Below are 14039 nucleotides of genomic sequence, written 5' to 3'. Positions count from 1 at the left end.
ATGAGCATATCCAATGTATTGTATATGGGGTTATTTTGCTAAAAATTGGATGCTTAAATGTAATCTATATTTAGTTATGCTACTTAATGTCAAGAAAACATTCCTTGTAATTGTAATTACTTCGATTTCAAAATAGACTGTATATGGGCAATTCCACAGGTTGGTCCAAATCATGTAACGTGAGTAACCGACACATTCCAAAGATTTGCCAGAAGCATAATAGAATTTCCCAAGTTTTGTTTTTATACAAAGGATAGTCAGACTGTGTACTGTGTTGTGGTAAGGAGATGTTTAGTTCCTATCAATAATAATGGAGTTACAGCTCCAAGTATGAGTCAAGGTGTCTCCAAATGTAACGTGAGTAATCGTGGAATAGCCTATATACTTTTGTTCACTCAAATGAAATATTCATCAGCTTTCAGAAAAGAAGGAAAGTACATAGTCTTTGAATCCAACCTGTTTGAATTGTTCAACAATTGCTTCAGTTGCCTTTCCAGTGATGTACAGGTTGAGAAGATTTGCCCTAGATCTTTTGGCTCGCAGATTAAGATCAGGCAAACGTGTCTAAAGTGCTGTAAGAGTAAGGAATGGCATAGACAACCATAAGTTGGGAATGTTCCTGCCGGAAATTTGCTATTGTCTGCAGCCATTTTGTATGGTGGAGCCAGTCCAACCAAGGTCTTACGAGTACTCCAGCATATGAATTTAAAGGCAATCACTAACAACACCTTCCTGGAGTATCAGTCTAACTACTTGCAGCCAGCAATCATAAGGGTCTTTGAACAAAGAGAACAAAGGTCTCATCTCAGACAGTCAGAAGGAGGAAAGTTGGTCTTGGGAGGAGATGGTCATGCAGATTCACCAGGGCACTCAGCCAAATATGGAAGCTATGCCATGATGGAAATGAAAATGAAGGTCATCAATGTGCAGCTTGTATGGCCGGCCGTTGGCGCAATTATTATACAAAGTTGTATAGTTTTAACAAATTAGAATATGAGAAACCATACAGCTATGGCCGGCCAGATTTTGCCATATAGACGTATGGTTGTATAGAATATATCATTCTGCCACCTGATAAAAAGTCCAAAGAGAAGGTGAATCTGGCAACAGCAACAACAATGGCAATGACAGTGCCTGGAGGAATGACCCTGATGACTTCCAGACCCATGTCCAAAGATGCAAAACTGCCTTTATGGCCAGTGACGCCAGACAAGCCTCATAGGACCAACCAGTAGGTTCACCAATATTATTGCATAAATGTCTTGGAAATAATAGGATGCATTTATGTTACCTGTTAAAGTACTCATTAGCTGTATTGCATTTAGTATACTTATTATACATCTACAACAGATGCATCGCTTTTTTACCTATTTTTTTTCGTTTTGCATGTCTTTCTCCTAGAAAAATATATATTTTAGTGTCTCTTTCAATGATGTCTGAAATTTTACTGTAAAAATTAACCAAGCATAAGCCAAACCAGCACAGGTGAAAAGAAAACTGAGCATAAATATAAGGTAATCACAATTCCTCTCTCTTATCATTCACTTCGCTAGACTTATCAGTCTAGAGTAAATAAATATTTGTTTGATAAAGCTACAAATACTCTATTCATCTCACTAACTTTGAGCTGCTGAATGAATGAAAGTATTTTGCTTTTAACTATTGCATTTTAGGGTACCATTTGAAGTGGAAACTCGACATCCACTGAACATAGGTAATTCCTTATTCATATTGATTTGATATTTGTATTCTCATGAAAACATAATTTTGACAGTCTAAATGACCAACATTTACAGAGTTTGCCCTGTAGTTGGGTTTGTAACCTGCTTAAGTCGTCTTCCTTGGCCGACTGTCAATCTAGTGTCAACAGGACATCATGAGATGGACGAGTTGTGATAGTCTTGCTTCCATAAGAATTCTGGATGGTAGGGGGGTCCTTCTGTACAGCTCTTTGAACAGGTGTATATCAGCAGTGTCCCCCAATCAATACTTACATCAAGGCTATCTACATCCAAGTGGGTGAGGAGCTGGGGCATAATCTGGAAAAAAAAAGAATAACAGATGTTTTCTCCAATAAAAGGTAAAATTATTTCTGAAGTGATGCTTATATTGTGGGGTAAGTGAAAATGTCAATGAGTTTTCACATTCTTTTTGTGTAAATTCAGGTGGAATAATACATGAAAGGGTCCACAGCAAAGGATTACTCTTCACATGCTTGAACGATCAAAATGTGACCAAAAAATAGCTGAAAGATTTTGGTCAAATTTGTATGCAGTCCCATAAATGTATTTCAGTGTGGTGCATGAGTGCAATAGCACTAAATGATTGAAACATTAGTTTAAAAACTCACATATATGCATATTATGTAATTCTCTTTTTTTTCAAATACTGTTATCAAAATAACATAGTGTCATTTCAAAGTCAACCCCCTTCCTACCCCCCCCAAAAAATATATATACATGTATATCACATTTTGTAATCATCGGCATTTATGGGAAATAGATCATAACTTATCCAAAATTGTAAAAATAACTGGAAATAAATAGATTAAACCCAGACAAGGGGAACTATAAACTCATTGTACCAATTAAAGAATTTCTTCACCTCAGCTTTGAAAATTTACATGGAAAGTCAGATGACTTTACAATATAACAATATGCATGGAATGAAGAGTACATTATTAGGTGATGTCTGTTTGTCATAAAACTCATGCCATCCTTGATGGGTTAAGCACATAGTGGTTTCAAATTTCCCATGAAAGATCATACATGGAGAAAATACAAAACATAATAATTATATACACAAATCTATGAGATATCTACAGACAAATGAACCATTTCATTTTCCTAGGCCTGAACATCAAATCACCTGGAATTCAAATTGTCTTTTTGCCCCACAGGAGCAAGGCACAATATCCTTTTCACTAGGCTGATCATTTGCAGATACGAAGAGGGGTCGACCGCCCTTTTGATACCGTAGAACCTAAAAAATAAAAGTTTATTGAATAATTAGCATCATTCTTTGCTTGTGACAAAGAAAACAGTAAGAGTATTTGTCATCTTGGCTTAGTCCCAATTTGTGGGTGGGGGAGGGGAGAGGTTGAAGGGGCAGAAATTGCTAACCCCCTTCCCTTCATAATAGACAGTAGTCAGTTGTACAGCCCTTCAATTCGGGGTTGCACTGAAATCAGAAAAAAATTCTGCTTTTCTCAATTAAGGTTGAGAATTAAGTGTAACTGAAGTTATCGATTGATTTTCATTATTTTGTTGCCAATATGAGGAGCGTTTGTTCGTAGGCTTGTAGCACATGTGTACGAGCGTATAACACGTAAGTTATAGCAATTATCGCTGTCGCAATTGGTGATTCTCAAATTGGCTCTGCGTGTAAATTGAGCAACGTTTTCGAGCTTTCGAGACCGGAGCAGACCCATTTCGTGGTACAAAAACTTGAGTCTCCAGAATGAATGTGGATTTAATCAGCGATTTTGGAAGTGAACTCACTCTAGATTAATTGAAATATATTGACATATAAGTAATTAGGCTGTGAGCTTGTTCACTGACTTTGTAGTCCCATGCAAGCTTTAAGCAGATGCTACCGTGTACATGTACACAGTGATGGAAACTAGTACATGTGCACTGACTTGACTGTGTGTGTACACGTGTACCCAAAAACAAGCCTAGTTGTGATCGTACGATAAGCGGCTGAGATCTTAAAGGGGGCAATAATGGCCCCTATCCCCTGTTAATGACAAGAATCAAAATTCCCCGGGAGTTGTAGGGTTAAACTTTCAGCCCCTGATTTATAAAACTTGAATACATTTTACATCAAAGCAACATACTTGATCAGGATCATGAGAAATCCTCTTCTTAAAGTTCATGAACTGTACATCATCCTCTGTCTCTTTCCTAGCCATTCTATCAAGATCTTTGGCACTCATACAGCCATTCTCCAGTTCTACTGCAGTTTGGACCAGACTGGCACCAACTAGTCTAAGGTCTTCATTACTTGATCCCTTCTCTATGTTCTCTTCGTCTTCGTGAGCAGCATATTCCTCACTTTCTGGCTCTGTCACAAGTTCAAACTCTGGAAAGAGGAATTTATTGCTGGCTGGGGGAGTGGCATCGTGAAGACCTATCAAATTAAAAATTAAATGCTGTTGAGAAAGCTACCCTCAGCTAAAGATTTGACGTGGAGGGTGTTTTACAAAGATTTAAGTATGACTTAAGAGTCGCACTTAAATACCGAGTTGCGGTATGAAAGGCTTGACCAAACTGGTCAGATCGTGTCATGAGGAAGCGCACTACTGCGTATCTATCAAGGGCAACATCCAAAATAAATATCTTCTACCAAATCTCATCATGTTTTATTTTGTCTAATGGCATCAGAATTGTGTCAAAATATGGACTTTAATTCAGAATCATGTAAGTCCATGAGACCAAGGGTCTGTAAAGCACACTTTTCTCAAATCGTACATTCTTTTATTGATCAGGATGTTTGTCTTCATCAATATTAATCCACTGAGTCGTAACTAATAACAAAGACAACACTGTTAAGTTAAAATTTCATTAGTTTTCGATCAAAATATTCAGATTGTATCAAATAAATTACATTCTGAACTTGAAATTAGAATCTAAGTCCAGAATTTGACAGGTCAAATATTCTTTTTATATCAAGTTCCTGATCGTTCTTCAAAATAGGTACATTTAACTCTTTCTATTCATGTTTGCCTACATGTATATCTTGCTGATCTGAAATGGAATAAAATCTACATCCAAGATAAAAACATAACAGAAAAATAATAATTAGAAAATGTTTAATTTTTTTTTACAAAGAATTAACAGCTGAAACATGATTCAATGGCTATATTTTTCAATGGTGGGTGAGATGATACCCGAGTATAGGCTACTCTAAACCATATTGTCCCGATTTACCAACGCTTCATATTATAAGATTATAGACCCTCTTGAACCCTTGGCCTTGTGGGCCGGCCCCTGTAGACTATGTTAGGCACTGTCACGAGTCTAAATTTGTGCTGTAGCTGTAGACATGTGTCTAAAAAGTCAAAAGGTGAGTTGGCCTCAAATTTCTTTCTATATTTTGAGTGAACAATGTAGTTAAACTTAGCAACATCTTCACATTTTCTGGCAGTCAAGTTGGTTATCTCTCGATGTGACATGTAGGGCTGGGACTAAAACCCGAGTACCCGGGTCCCGCCGGAAGCCTCGGGTACCCGGGTAGAAAAATCAATACCCGTTACCCAAAAATTGCTCACCAGTACAACATACATTTGATTTGTATTGCGTAGTGTAAGACATGATTGTAACTCATCACAAAAGTACACAAGTCACATTTTTAATCTCACCAATTACCCTCGAAATATCCATAAATATACTAGTTTTTCAAGTGATGATGATGTGACTGAGATCGTTCAATCGTCGCCATGTTTCTTTTGCAGCGCAGTGACGTCATTCAGCCACTGCGACGCAAGCCAATTATTTATGAATGAAAAAATAGTAAGCATGCGCATTGGAAACCTCAGCCCCACGCAGTATTCCGTCAAAACAAGCTCCGAAACCCGGAAATCAATTGACTTTGTTCACATAGCGATAGATTCTACAAACTCACGAACACGATGTAATATCGACGCTATTTCGTAAGAATTTGACGGAAAAGCAAGAAGTATTAAAAATTTGCTTACCTGTGCGGTTTCGGTGAGAAAACAGATCCTCTGAGAATACCTTTTATAATTCACATGAAATATAAAAAAGTGGAATTCTAGGTCGATTTTGGTACAAAGTGACAGAGTATTGCAGACTTGTTTCGATGGAATACTGCGTGGGGCACGGCACTTGTTCACTGCTACCATCTGGCCTGTGGAGAATCTACAGGTAGGACTATGGTATGCCAATGCTGTATAGAGCACACACTTTAAAAAATCATTAAAATATCACTTTTGTGACCAAAATTACTAATTTCCATACATTTTTAATTTATTTATCATTAGTAATGTGGGAATAATTTTTGTATTCACCAGAGCGCTCAAAAACTTAAATTTTGGGCATATTTTTGTGTACGCCCTCTATTGGTGGAAAGTAATATGGCAAGAAAATTTTCATTTTTTGATCTCTATTTTTAATTAAGAAAAAAATGATATAAAGAATCAAATTTAAATAAGAGCCAAGCAGTATAAATTAACAGGTCTAATGGAAACTGTCAGTGTAAAAAATCAAGCATTTGCCCCAAAGAAAAAGAGAAAATAAGCCAAACATTGCCACCCTTATTTTGTCACACATGGAGATATAACTGAGAACAAGGTTATATTATAACCTTGTTCATTGAATGAGTGGGGCACGGGAGGCTTGCACTGCGCATGCTTACTATATTTTCATTAATAAATTGGCTTGTATCGCATTGGCTTGATGACGTCACCTATGGGGTTTTTCCACCATTCATATTTCGAGCGACATGATTTTCGGGTACCTGCCCGAAAATTACCACGGGTACCTGAAGAGAAAAAAACCTGAAAGTCCCAGGCCTAGTGACATGTTTCTATCAGTCTTACAGTCCCAGGTCAACCAAGACTTTAACATGCCTACTTTTAGCCACTAACCCACACAGTATAGCCTGTATGGCAGTGAGTCCAAACTTCGTGCGTGTCCATACTTCGCGGACGGTCATTATCTCAAAAACTAGCCAATATCCTTAAAATCTGACATCGTCAACGTGAAAAGCGACCTAAAATTACCCTTTAGTGAAAGTTTCTTTGGATGAGTTCAGTATTAATGAAAATATTGGCAAAAGATCGGCAATTTTGTCACCGTTAGCGCCCGTTTCGAAGAAAGCAACAAGCATCACATCACCATTTTGCAAGCAGAAATCATCAAAAATGTGAGATAAATGTGGTACTAACCGATTCCATAGCATTTTGCCATCAATCTGACATAAATATTTCACTTTTTGAGCTAGAGATTTTGTTTAAATCTCCACAAAACCTTTGGTGCGCGAAGTTAGGTCACACTTTTTCTGAACAGTTTTACAGCACAGCCCGCATTCGCCAAATGGAATAGAATTTTGAGATCGCAATACCGGCACAACCCCTTGACCTACTTTACATTTTCATCCATGATTTTATAGTTTACGATCTTGCCGTCAATGTGGTAACTATTTCTTGAATTGGTTTTGTATAAATTATGAATAATTTGTGAACAAAATTAAACCTGGTGAATATTTTTGAAAAGTGCGCAAAGTTTGGACACCCCATCATCCTATCTAACGGGATGCACCAATATGCATTTCCATCACATTTTATGGAGCATACAAGCCATATTACTCACTATTCAGAGAATTTTGAGGAAAGTTTTGAGCAATGTCTGGGATAGTAATGCTAATATATTTAGGTAATGGTGTAATGCTGTTTTTTATGTTTTTTTTATGTCCTACATAACTACGTCATCATCACTCAACTTAGACCAAAGCTTCGCTCTCTGTTACATGTTGGTTGTTTAGCTGAACTTCGTTGGCTTCACTCACCAAATACGGAGACCGAAGTTCTAGCGCGATCTGTACAGGGGACTCAATGGCCATATGTTTATGTACTAAGTTCGGATAAAACGGGGAAGTGAAGTTTCGCGACAGCCGAGGTAAGTCACTGTTTTTGTTCCTTTTAACTTGATTTTTCCCAGTTTTTTGGCAATTAATGCCAAGAGGGAATATTAATTTGCATTTCGGTCGCAGTAATTTTCAAAAGTTTGATTCATTAAAGACAAAAATTGAAGAGCCCCGACGGGGGGGGGGTTTGCATTGTAAGTCCCCTAATGGTGGCTGCATGATAGCGAGCCGTCTGTGTACGAGGAGAAATTTAAAAAATAGAAAAACTCCTCGAAACAGATGGCTGCCAGCTGTCTACACTTGACTCAGTTTCTCCAAATATTTTAAAGTAAAACGTTTTATTTTTTAACAATATTAACCTACCAAATTCCTTGCCGCATTTTGCTTTATGACCCATTTTCCAATCCATAACTTGATGGTCTTTGCAGCAGTATACTGCCTTCTGACATTTGCCACATTTCCTGTTGCCTGCATTGCACCCGCAAACGTCACACAACAAAATATCAAACTGCATGGGAGAAATTATGTCCTTTTCTGGAACTTGATTGTCTTCATCCGGTGGTTCATAACTGTAGAAATCATTTCTCCTCGCTAGCTGACACCGAAATATTGCAAATGGACTTTTTTGGTCTTCCGAATTAGATGTTTGGTGACAAGTCGCTTCTCTGCAGCAGAAGACGTACAGCGTACGGTGGAAACAGCTGCTCTGCCCCGTCGCTGCTGCGGTCGCGTCATCCTCGTCGCCCGGTGGTGGAGGGCAATATATTTGCAGTAAAAATACCATTGTTTTGTTGCAGTTAGGACAAAACAAATTTTGAGATTTCGGGACTTCCTTGAGATTCAACCATGCTGGTTTTCCACCTACTTTACTTGGAAAAAATTGACTGAGCAGACGCCACGGTGGTGATTTTTCAACGAATCCCAATTCCACGTTATTTACACGGGCAGCCATGATGATCCACGTGTGTGTGTGTTGTGCATGTGCTGGATGTTAATTGCGTGAGCTGAGTGCAAAGGCTGATCGAGATGACTTGAGATTGGGAGCCAGCAATCAGAAATGGATGAGTTGGGTTGGGTGGGGTGGGGCGGGCGGGGCCAAATAAAAATCCAAACAAAGTAGGCACGGTATAAACACTTTATTAAAATAAATTTCCAGGGAAATTTACATTCCTTGATTATTTACAATAGGCGATAAAGTGAATGGAGGAGTATTATAAATTAAATCATGCAACTCACAAGAGCAACATGTTGAACTTGCAAGTTAATCATGTAAATAAAAGGCTTTGGTTTTTTTGTGTCTGAGGGTGTTGGTCACTTCTTATGCAAAGGCAATTATGATAGCATTTCAAATTTCAAATTCAATTCATTTATTTAATTCCAATAAAACATAAATATATACAATTGCATGAACACTTGATAAGATTAAAATATGATATTTAAATATGATATACAATATAAAAAGAACACATCAATATTGGAATAGGGTGGTCATAAAAACCCCGAAGGAATTGTCTAGATAACCATCCTTAATGTTACAATATAGAATTAGATTAAATCCATTTAAGTAAAGAGAATTAATTATGAAAAGGTAATGGGCAAATTTGGCATGTAATTGTACAGTGAAAACAAAAGCCGAACAAAACAAAACAAAATACATAGTCCGCATACACCCAAAACAAAACATTCATTGAGTTGAGAGACTTAATAGAGAGATTGTTCCACACAACTGGTGCATGATGTCTAAATGATACATGATTTCTATTAACAGTCCATAAATGATATTTATTTTTTGTTTCTTGTGTTATGATCATACACAGTTGAAATAAGGTAGTATAAGAGTAGTTATACAGAGTCAAGTTGTTTTGGGGGTAATAAGATGCTGAGTTTGTTGATCAATACCAACATTTTTGGAAATTTTGTTTGTGATGGTATATCTAAGATATTGTTTTCCATGAAATTTTTTCATCAATTATGACACCTAAAAATGTTAAATGGGTCATGTACACGTGTAATGATATGACTGTTCATTATGTTGTGCAATAAATCTAGGGTATGATTGATTAAAAAAATTGGGAGAGAACGATCAGTGATTCACTTGGCAGGTGTATGACTAGAAAAAACTGGGGGCAAGTGTAGGCCTATATAACCCTAGGCTACTGAATAGCATATTTTTACCTTTTTTCATAAAAACATCCAGACACAAGTACTGGAGATATTTCATCTGGTATAGTCGGAGGATGACAACCCCATCCCCTCCCTCCGACGAGGGCAGCCGCCATGGGCAGTGGCGTAGCTATGGGGGCCAAGCCGCCAAGGGGGCCGTGCCCCCGGCCCCCCTGAAATTTAGTGTGCCCCCAGCCCCCCCCCCCTAAAAAAGTTGGCGGAGCAAAATAAAAAGGGGGGAGAAAGGAAGAAAAAAAGTGGAAGATAGAAGAAAAAAGTGGAAGATAAAATCAGCTGAGGGGAAGACCTTCAAAGAGATCTTTGTATGTCACCGCTCGCGCTCGCACTTCCTGTTCGATGAGAACGTCAATATACAAAATACATTTCAACTCGGATATCGAGCTTTCATTATTTTCTTAATTTACAAATTGATTTTTCTTTTTCAAGTGCTCTGTAAATGTCCGTTTTAAGGTCTAAATATTACACATTTTCAGCTCACGCTGCGCGGTCGCATTATTTGATTTGGCAAGTTCCTATAGTGTATTCCATAAAGTTATCAAAACATCCCTTTTCAGATGTGATTGTCAAAACGTATATCTGCGCTGCGCGCTCGCATTTTGATTGGTGAGTCATGTTTACCTCTATATCAGCTCTATAACAAGGTACTTAGAATCCTATTTTCATTACATTTTATTACAAAAAACAATCGGCTCTCGATTTGCGCTCACATTAATGTTAAAACGTGTGTTAATCAATGCGATCTATATATTTATAACTACAAAATGCTTATAATGTCCAGTTTTTCAAGCATTAATAATCAACAATTTCCACGCTCTCATTAAGCATATTAAATTATTGAATAAGAAAATAAACATTTTCATGAATTCCTAATAACTAAATTTGCCCTTTTTCAGAATGGAAGTTTCATCTCGTGCTAAGGAATGATAGGAAGATAGTCATCATTTTCATATATGATGACAAAATCTCCTTAGAATGTCCCGGTCATATATCGGTCAAAATAATATATTTTTTCAGTACAGCTAGTGTCTCGCGCTCGCATCACTGTTTTAGTGTGATCCAAATACACTTCACAGTTTTCCTACACAGTGCTTGAAATAGTGCTTATATTGACCCCTTTTCAGATCGGAATATAATATTTTCAGCTCGCGCTTCGAGCTGGCATTATTGATCTTCATGAGTAAAAAAAAATACAGAATATCCAGATTCTAGGTCTAAATCTAAAACAGGCGCACGCATGTTTATTGATATAGGCAGCTTAATTGTTCATTATTTAGAAAGGACCCCAGTGCCCCCAGGAAAAAAATCCTAGCTAAGCCACTGGCTATGGGTAACATAATCGGGCTGGATTGGCTCTCATCGAGAAAAAAAATCTAAAAGAAGACGATGGGTTTGTAAAACGATAGTGCAGTCTTCGATAAATAAAAACGAATCATTCTAAGTTTTTATATAGTTCATTCCTTAATGAATTTTAGTTTTATCACACACTAGTTTAATCAAGAACATTGCAACTTGATTTATTTCTTTGTAGTATAATGTAGGATATTATGCAGTAGCTTCACTTACCAACAGGAAATACGTTTGGTCATTGTTTTTGTCAATTTTCATTTTCATTTGTTCTGAATCGCGCCCCCACGCTTTGAAAAAAAATCACCCTCAGAATATTATTTAGTATTACCATGGATCCTATATACTCGTTCTGGTAGGATCCATAGGCAGAAATCCCAGGGGGAGGGGATATGTCCCCCTACTCAAAACAGTTGGGGGACACGATATCAAATGTCCCCCTACTATTTCTATGGTCTTTCATGATTTTTTAATCTTTTATTTTTGCTAGTCAAATTTTCCAGCCCCTTGCATAGGCGGATCCAGGGGGGCCCGAGGGGCCCGGGCCCCCCCTATTGGCGGAGCAAAAAAAAAAAGAAAAAAGGGGAAAAGAAAGGAAAAAAGAAAAAGGGAAAAGAGAGGAGAAAAGAAGGAAGGCAAGCATAAGAGGAGGAAGATGAGTGAATAAAATAAGATAAGGGGAAGACTTGGAAATTAATTTTTTTTAATCTTTCATGTCGGGATATAAAATTTTCGCTCGCGCTTTGCGCTCGCATTGCCTTTTAGGTGATATCTTGCTCAATATGGACCTTAAAATATCAAATTCTGAAGTCAAAATACAAAACATATTTCAGCTGGGAAATTGAACTTTCATTATTTTGTTTTATTTACAAATTGATTATTTAAAAGTGTAAAAATTTCTGTTTTATGGTCTGAACATTAACAATTTCTGCTTGCGCTGCGCGCTCGCAAAATTTGATTTGTCAGGTACCTATTATTTTCCTGTATTCCATGAAGTTCTCAAAATATCCCTATTTAGGTCAGATTGTCAAAACGTATCAGCTAGCGCTGCACGCTCGCATTTTGATAAGTGAGTTATGTATATCTCAATATTAATTCTAAAACAAACTACTTAAAATCACCATTTGATGACAATTAATCATAAATTTCTGCTCGCGATTTGCGCTCGCATTGAAAAATGTTAAACTCATGCATCTTATTCATAAATTAGTGCTTTAAATGTCCAGTTTTCATGCCATATATTTGCGCTCTCATGCTGAAGAGAAATAGGAAGATAGTCATCATTTTCTTATGATGACATAATGTCCTTATAGAATATCCCGGTCCTATGTCAAAACTCAAAGTAATTGAAAGTATCATCTCTGTTTTAACTGTGATCCTTTTTCACCTCACAATTTTTCCACAAAGTGCTTGCAATACAGAGCTTAAAGTGACCCCTTTTCAGATCTGAATATCATATATTTTTAGCTCGCGCTTTGCGCTCGCTTTATTGATTTTCATGATAAAAAAAGGTATTTAGAATACCCAAATTCTAGGTCGATATCTCAAACACACGTTTATTCAGATACGCAGCTTGTTCTCCATTTAAATAATTATCCAGTTTCAGATTAAAATATAAAAAAATTGTCTGCTCGCGCTTTGTGCTCGCATTATTAATGTATGAAAATTTCCAATAGCTTAACCTTTTCATGATTTACAAAACATGAATAGAGTGTCCCGAATTTTTCCGCTCGCGCTTCGCGCTCGCATCAATAATGTTCAGTTTTTGTCTTATCCTTTCCACGATTACAAAAACGGCTTAAAATGTCCATTATTCAGGTAGAAATGTCAAAAATTTTCAGCTCGCGCTTCGCGCTCGCAATATTTGAATGTTGAAATATGTAACGTCTTCATGGCTAAGTTCAAGCAGTCCATAACAAATACGTTTTCGATCAGCTCAAAACGTATATAAAAATTTTCCGCTCGCACTCTGCGCTCGCATTATTAATGTAAGGAAGATCCCCACTTCCTCATCCTTTTCATGATTTACAAAACTTGAATAGAGTGTCTCGTTCAGTAGGTCTAAATCACGAATTTTTTTGCTCACGCTTCGCGCTCGCACCAATCGTTTAGTTATATACCTATTCTGTTAAGTTACAAAAAGTGCTTAGAATTTCCATTCCTTATAGGTAAAAATGTCAAAAAATTTCAGCTCGCGCTTCGCGCTCGCATTATTTGATTTTTTAAAATATGTAACGTCTTCCTGGCTAACTGCAAGCAAGTCCTTAACAGTACCTTTTCCATCAGTTCATTTCTGCTCGCGCTTCACGTTCGTAATAATTATTCACTTGCATACACATCTTTTTTTCAGGATTGCCCAGAATGTTCAAAACTTTTAGAAAAAAGTACATAAGAATAAAAGTCCCCCCAAAAAAGCTCGCGCTTCGCGCTCGCATTATATAAATAATGATTATGGTATTATATATTTATGTTTATTCATAAGAATAAAGCTAAGAAGTGACTAATAGGACTACCCCTTTAAAGAAACCAAAAATCCCGGCAAATATCATATTCGAGTGGCCGATCGGGGGAAATATGGCTGAAAAAAAATTCCGGGCCCCCCCTATTGGCGAGAGATTTTGGGAGAGATTTCCGCCCCTGGTAGGATCCATGGTTTTCCAATGTCAAAGTAATTTCTGTCTCTCTCAGCCCCCCCCCCCCATCTCGTAATATCTGGAGTGGGAATGTTACGGTTGTTATTTAACACGATTGGTTTCAAAACACAATTTATCATTTCTTCTTTCTGACATACGTTTGTTTCAATCACCCTATGTTGTGTCGAAGAGGGGGGGGGGGGGAGTGTCATACCATGAAAGTGGATACTACGTAATTTTCTTACTTGGTGGAGTGCATATAACTCGCTT

The 14039-nt window shown here is 37.3% G+C and overlaps 1 protein-coding gene across 1 annotated transcript; it reads right to left on the bottom strand.

Moving 5' to 3' along the window:
• Nucleotides 1-384: 384 nt before the first annotated feature.
• LOC121418657 (programmed cell death protein 2-like) lies at nt 385-8593 on the bottom strand. Its single transcript, XM_041612640.1, has 4 exons — nt 7972-8593; nt 3839-4131; nt 2869-2982; nt 385-2039 (listed from the first exon to the last, which is right to left on the bottom strand). The coding sequence occupies exons 1-4, from the start codon at nt 8558-8560 to the stop codon at nt 1875-1877; spliced, it is 1161 nt and encodes a 386-aa protein (XP_041468574.1). The 5' UTR covers nt 8561-8593; the 3' UTR covers nt 385-1874.
• Nucleotides 8594-14039: the final 5446 nt, after the last annotated feature.

The sequence above is a fragment of the Lytechinus variegatus genome, chromosome 7, assembly GCF_018143015.1.
Source record: "Lytechinus variegatus isolate NC3 chromosome 7, Lvar_3.0, whole genome shotgun sequence".
NCBI lineage: Eukaryota > Metazoa > Echinodermata > Echinoidea > Temnopleuroida > Toxopneustidae > Lytechinus > Lytechinus variegatus.
Note: the sequence above shows the minus strand (reverse complement) of the source record. Positions and strands in the feature narration are given on the sequence as shown.

Excerpts from the sequence above, each read along its gene's own strand:
- LOC121418657 (XM_041612640.1), bottom strand. The coding sequence starts at position 8,560 with ATGGCTGCCCGTGTAAATAACGTGGAATTGGGATTCGTTGAAAAATCA. Across the intron at positions 4,132-7,971 it reads AAAATGCGGCAAGGAATTTG|GTCTTCACGATGCCACTCCC; the intron begins GTAGGTTAATAT and ends TTAATTTGATAG. Across the intron at positions 2,983-3,838 it reads TTTCTCATGATCCTGATCAA|GTTCTACGGTATCAAAAGGG; the intron begins GTATGTTGCTTT and ends TTTATTTTTTAG.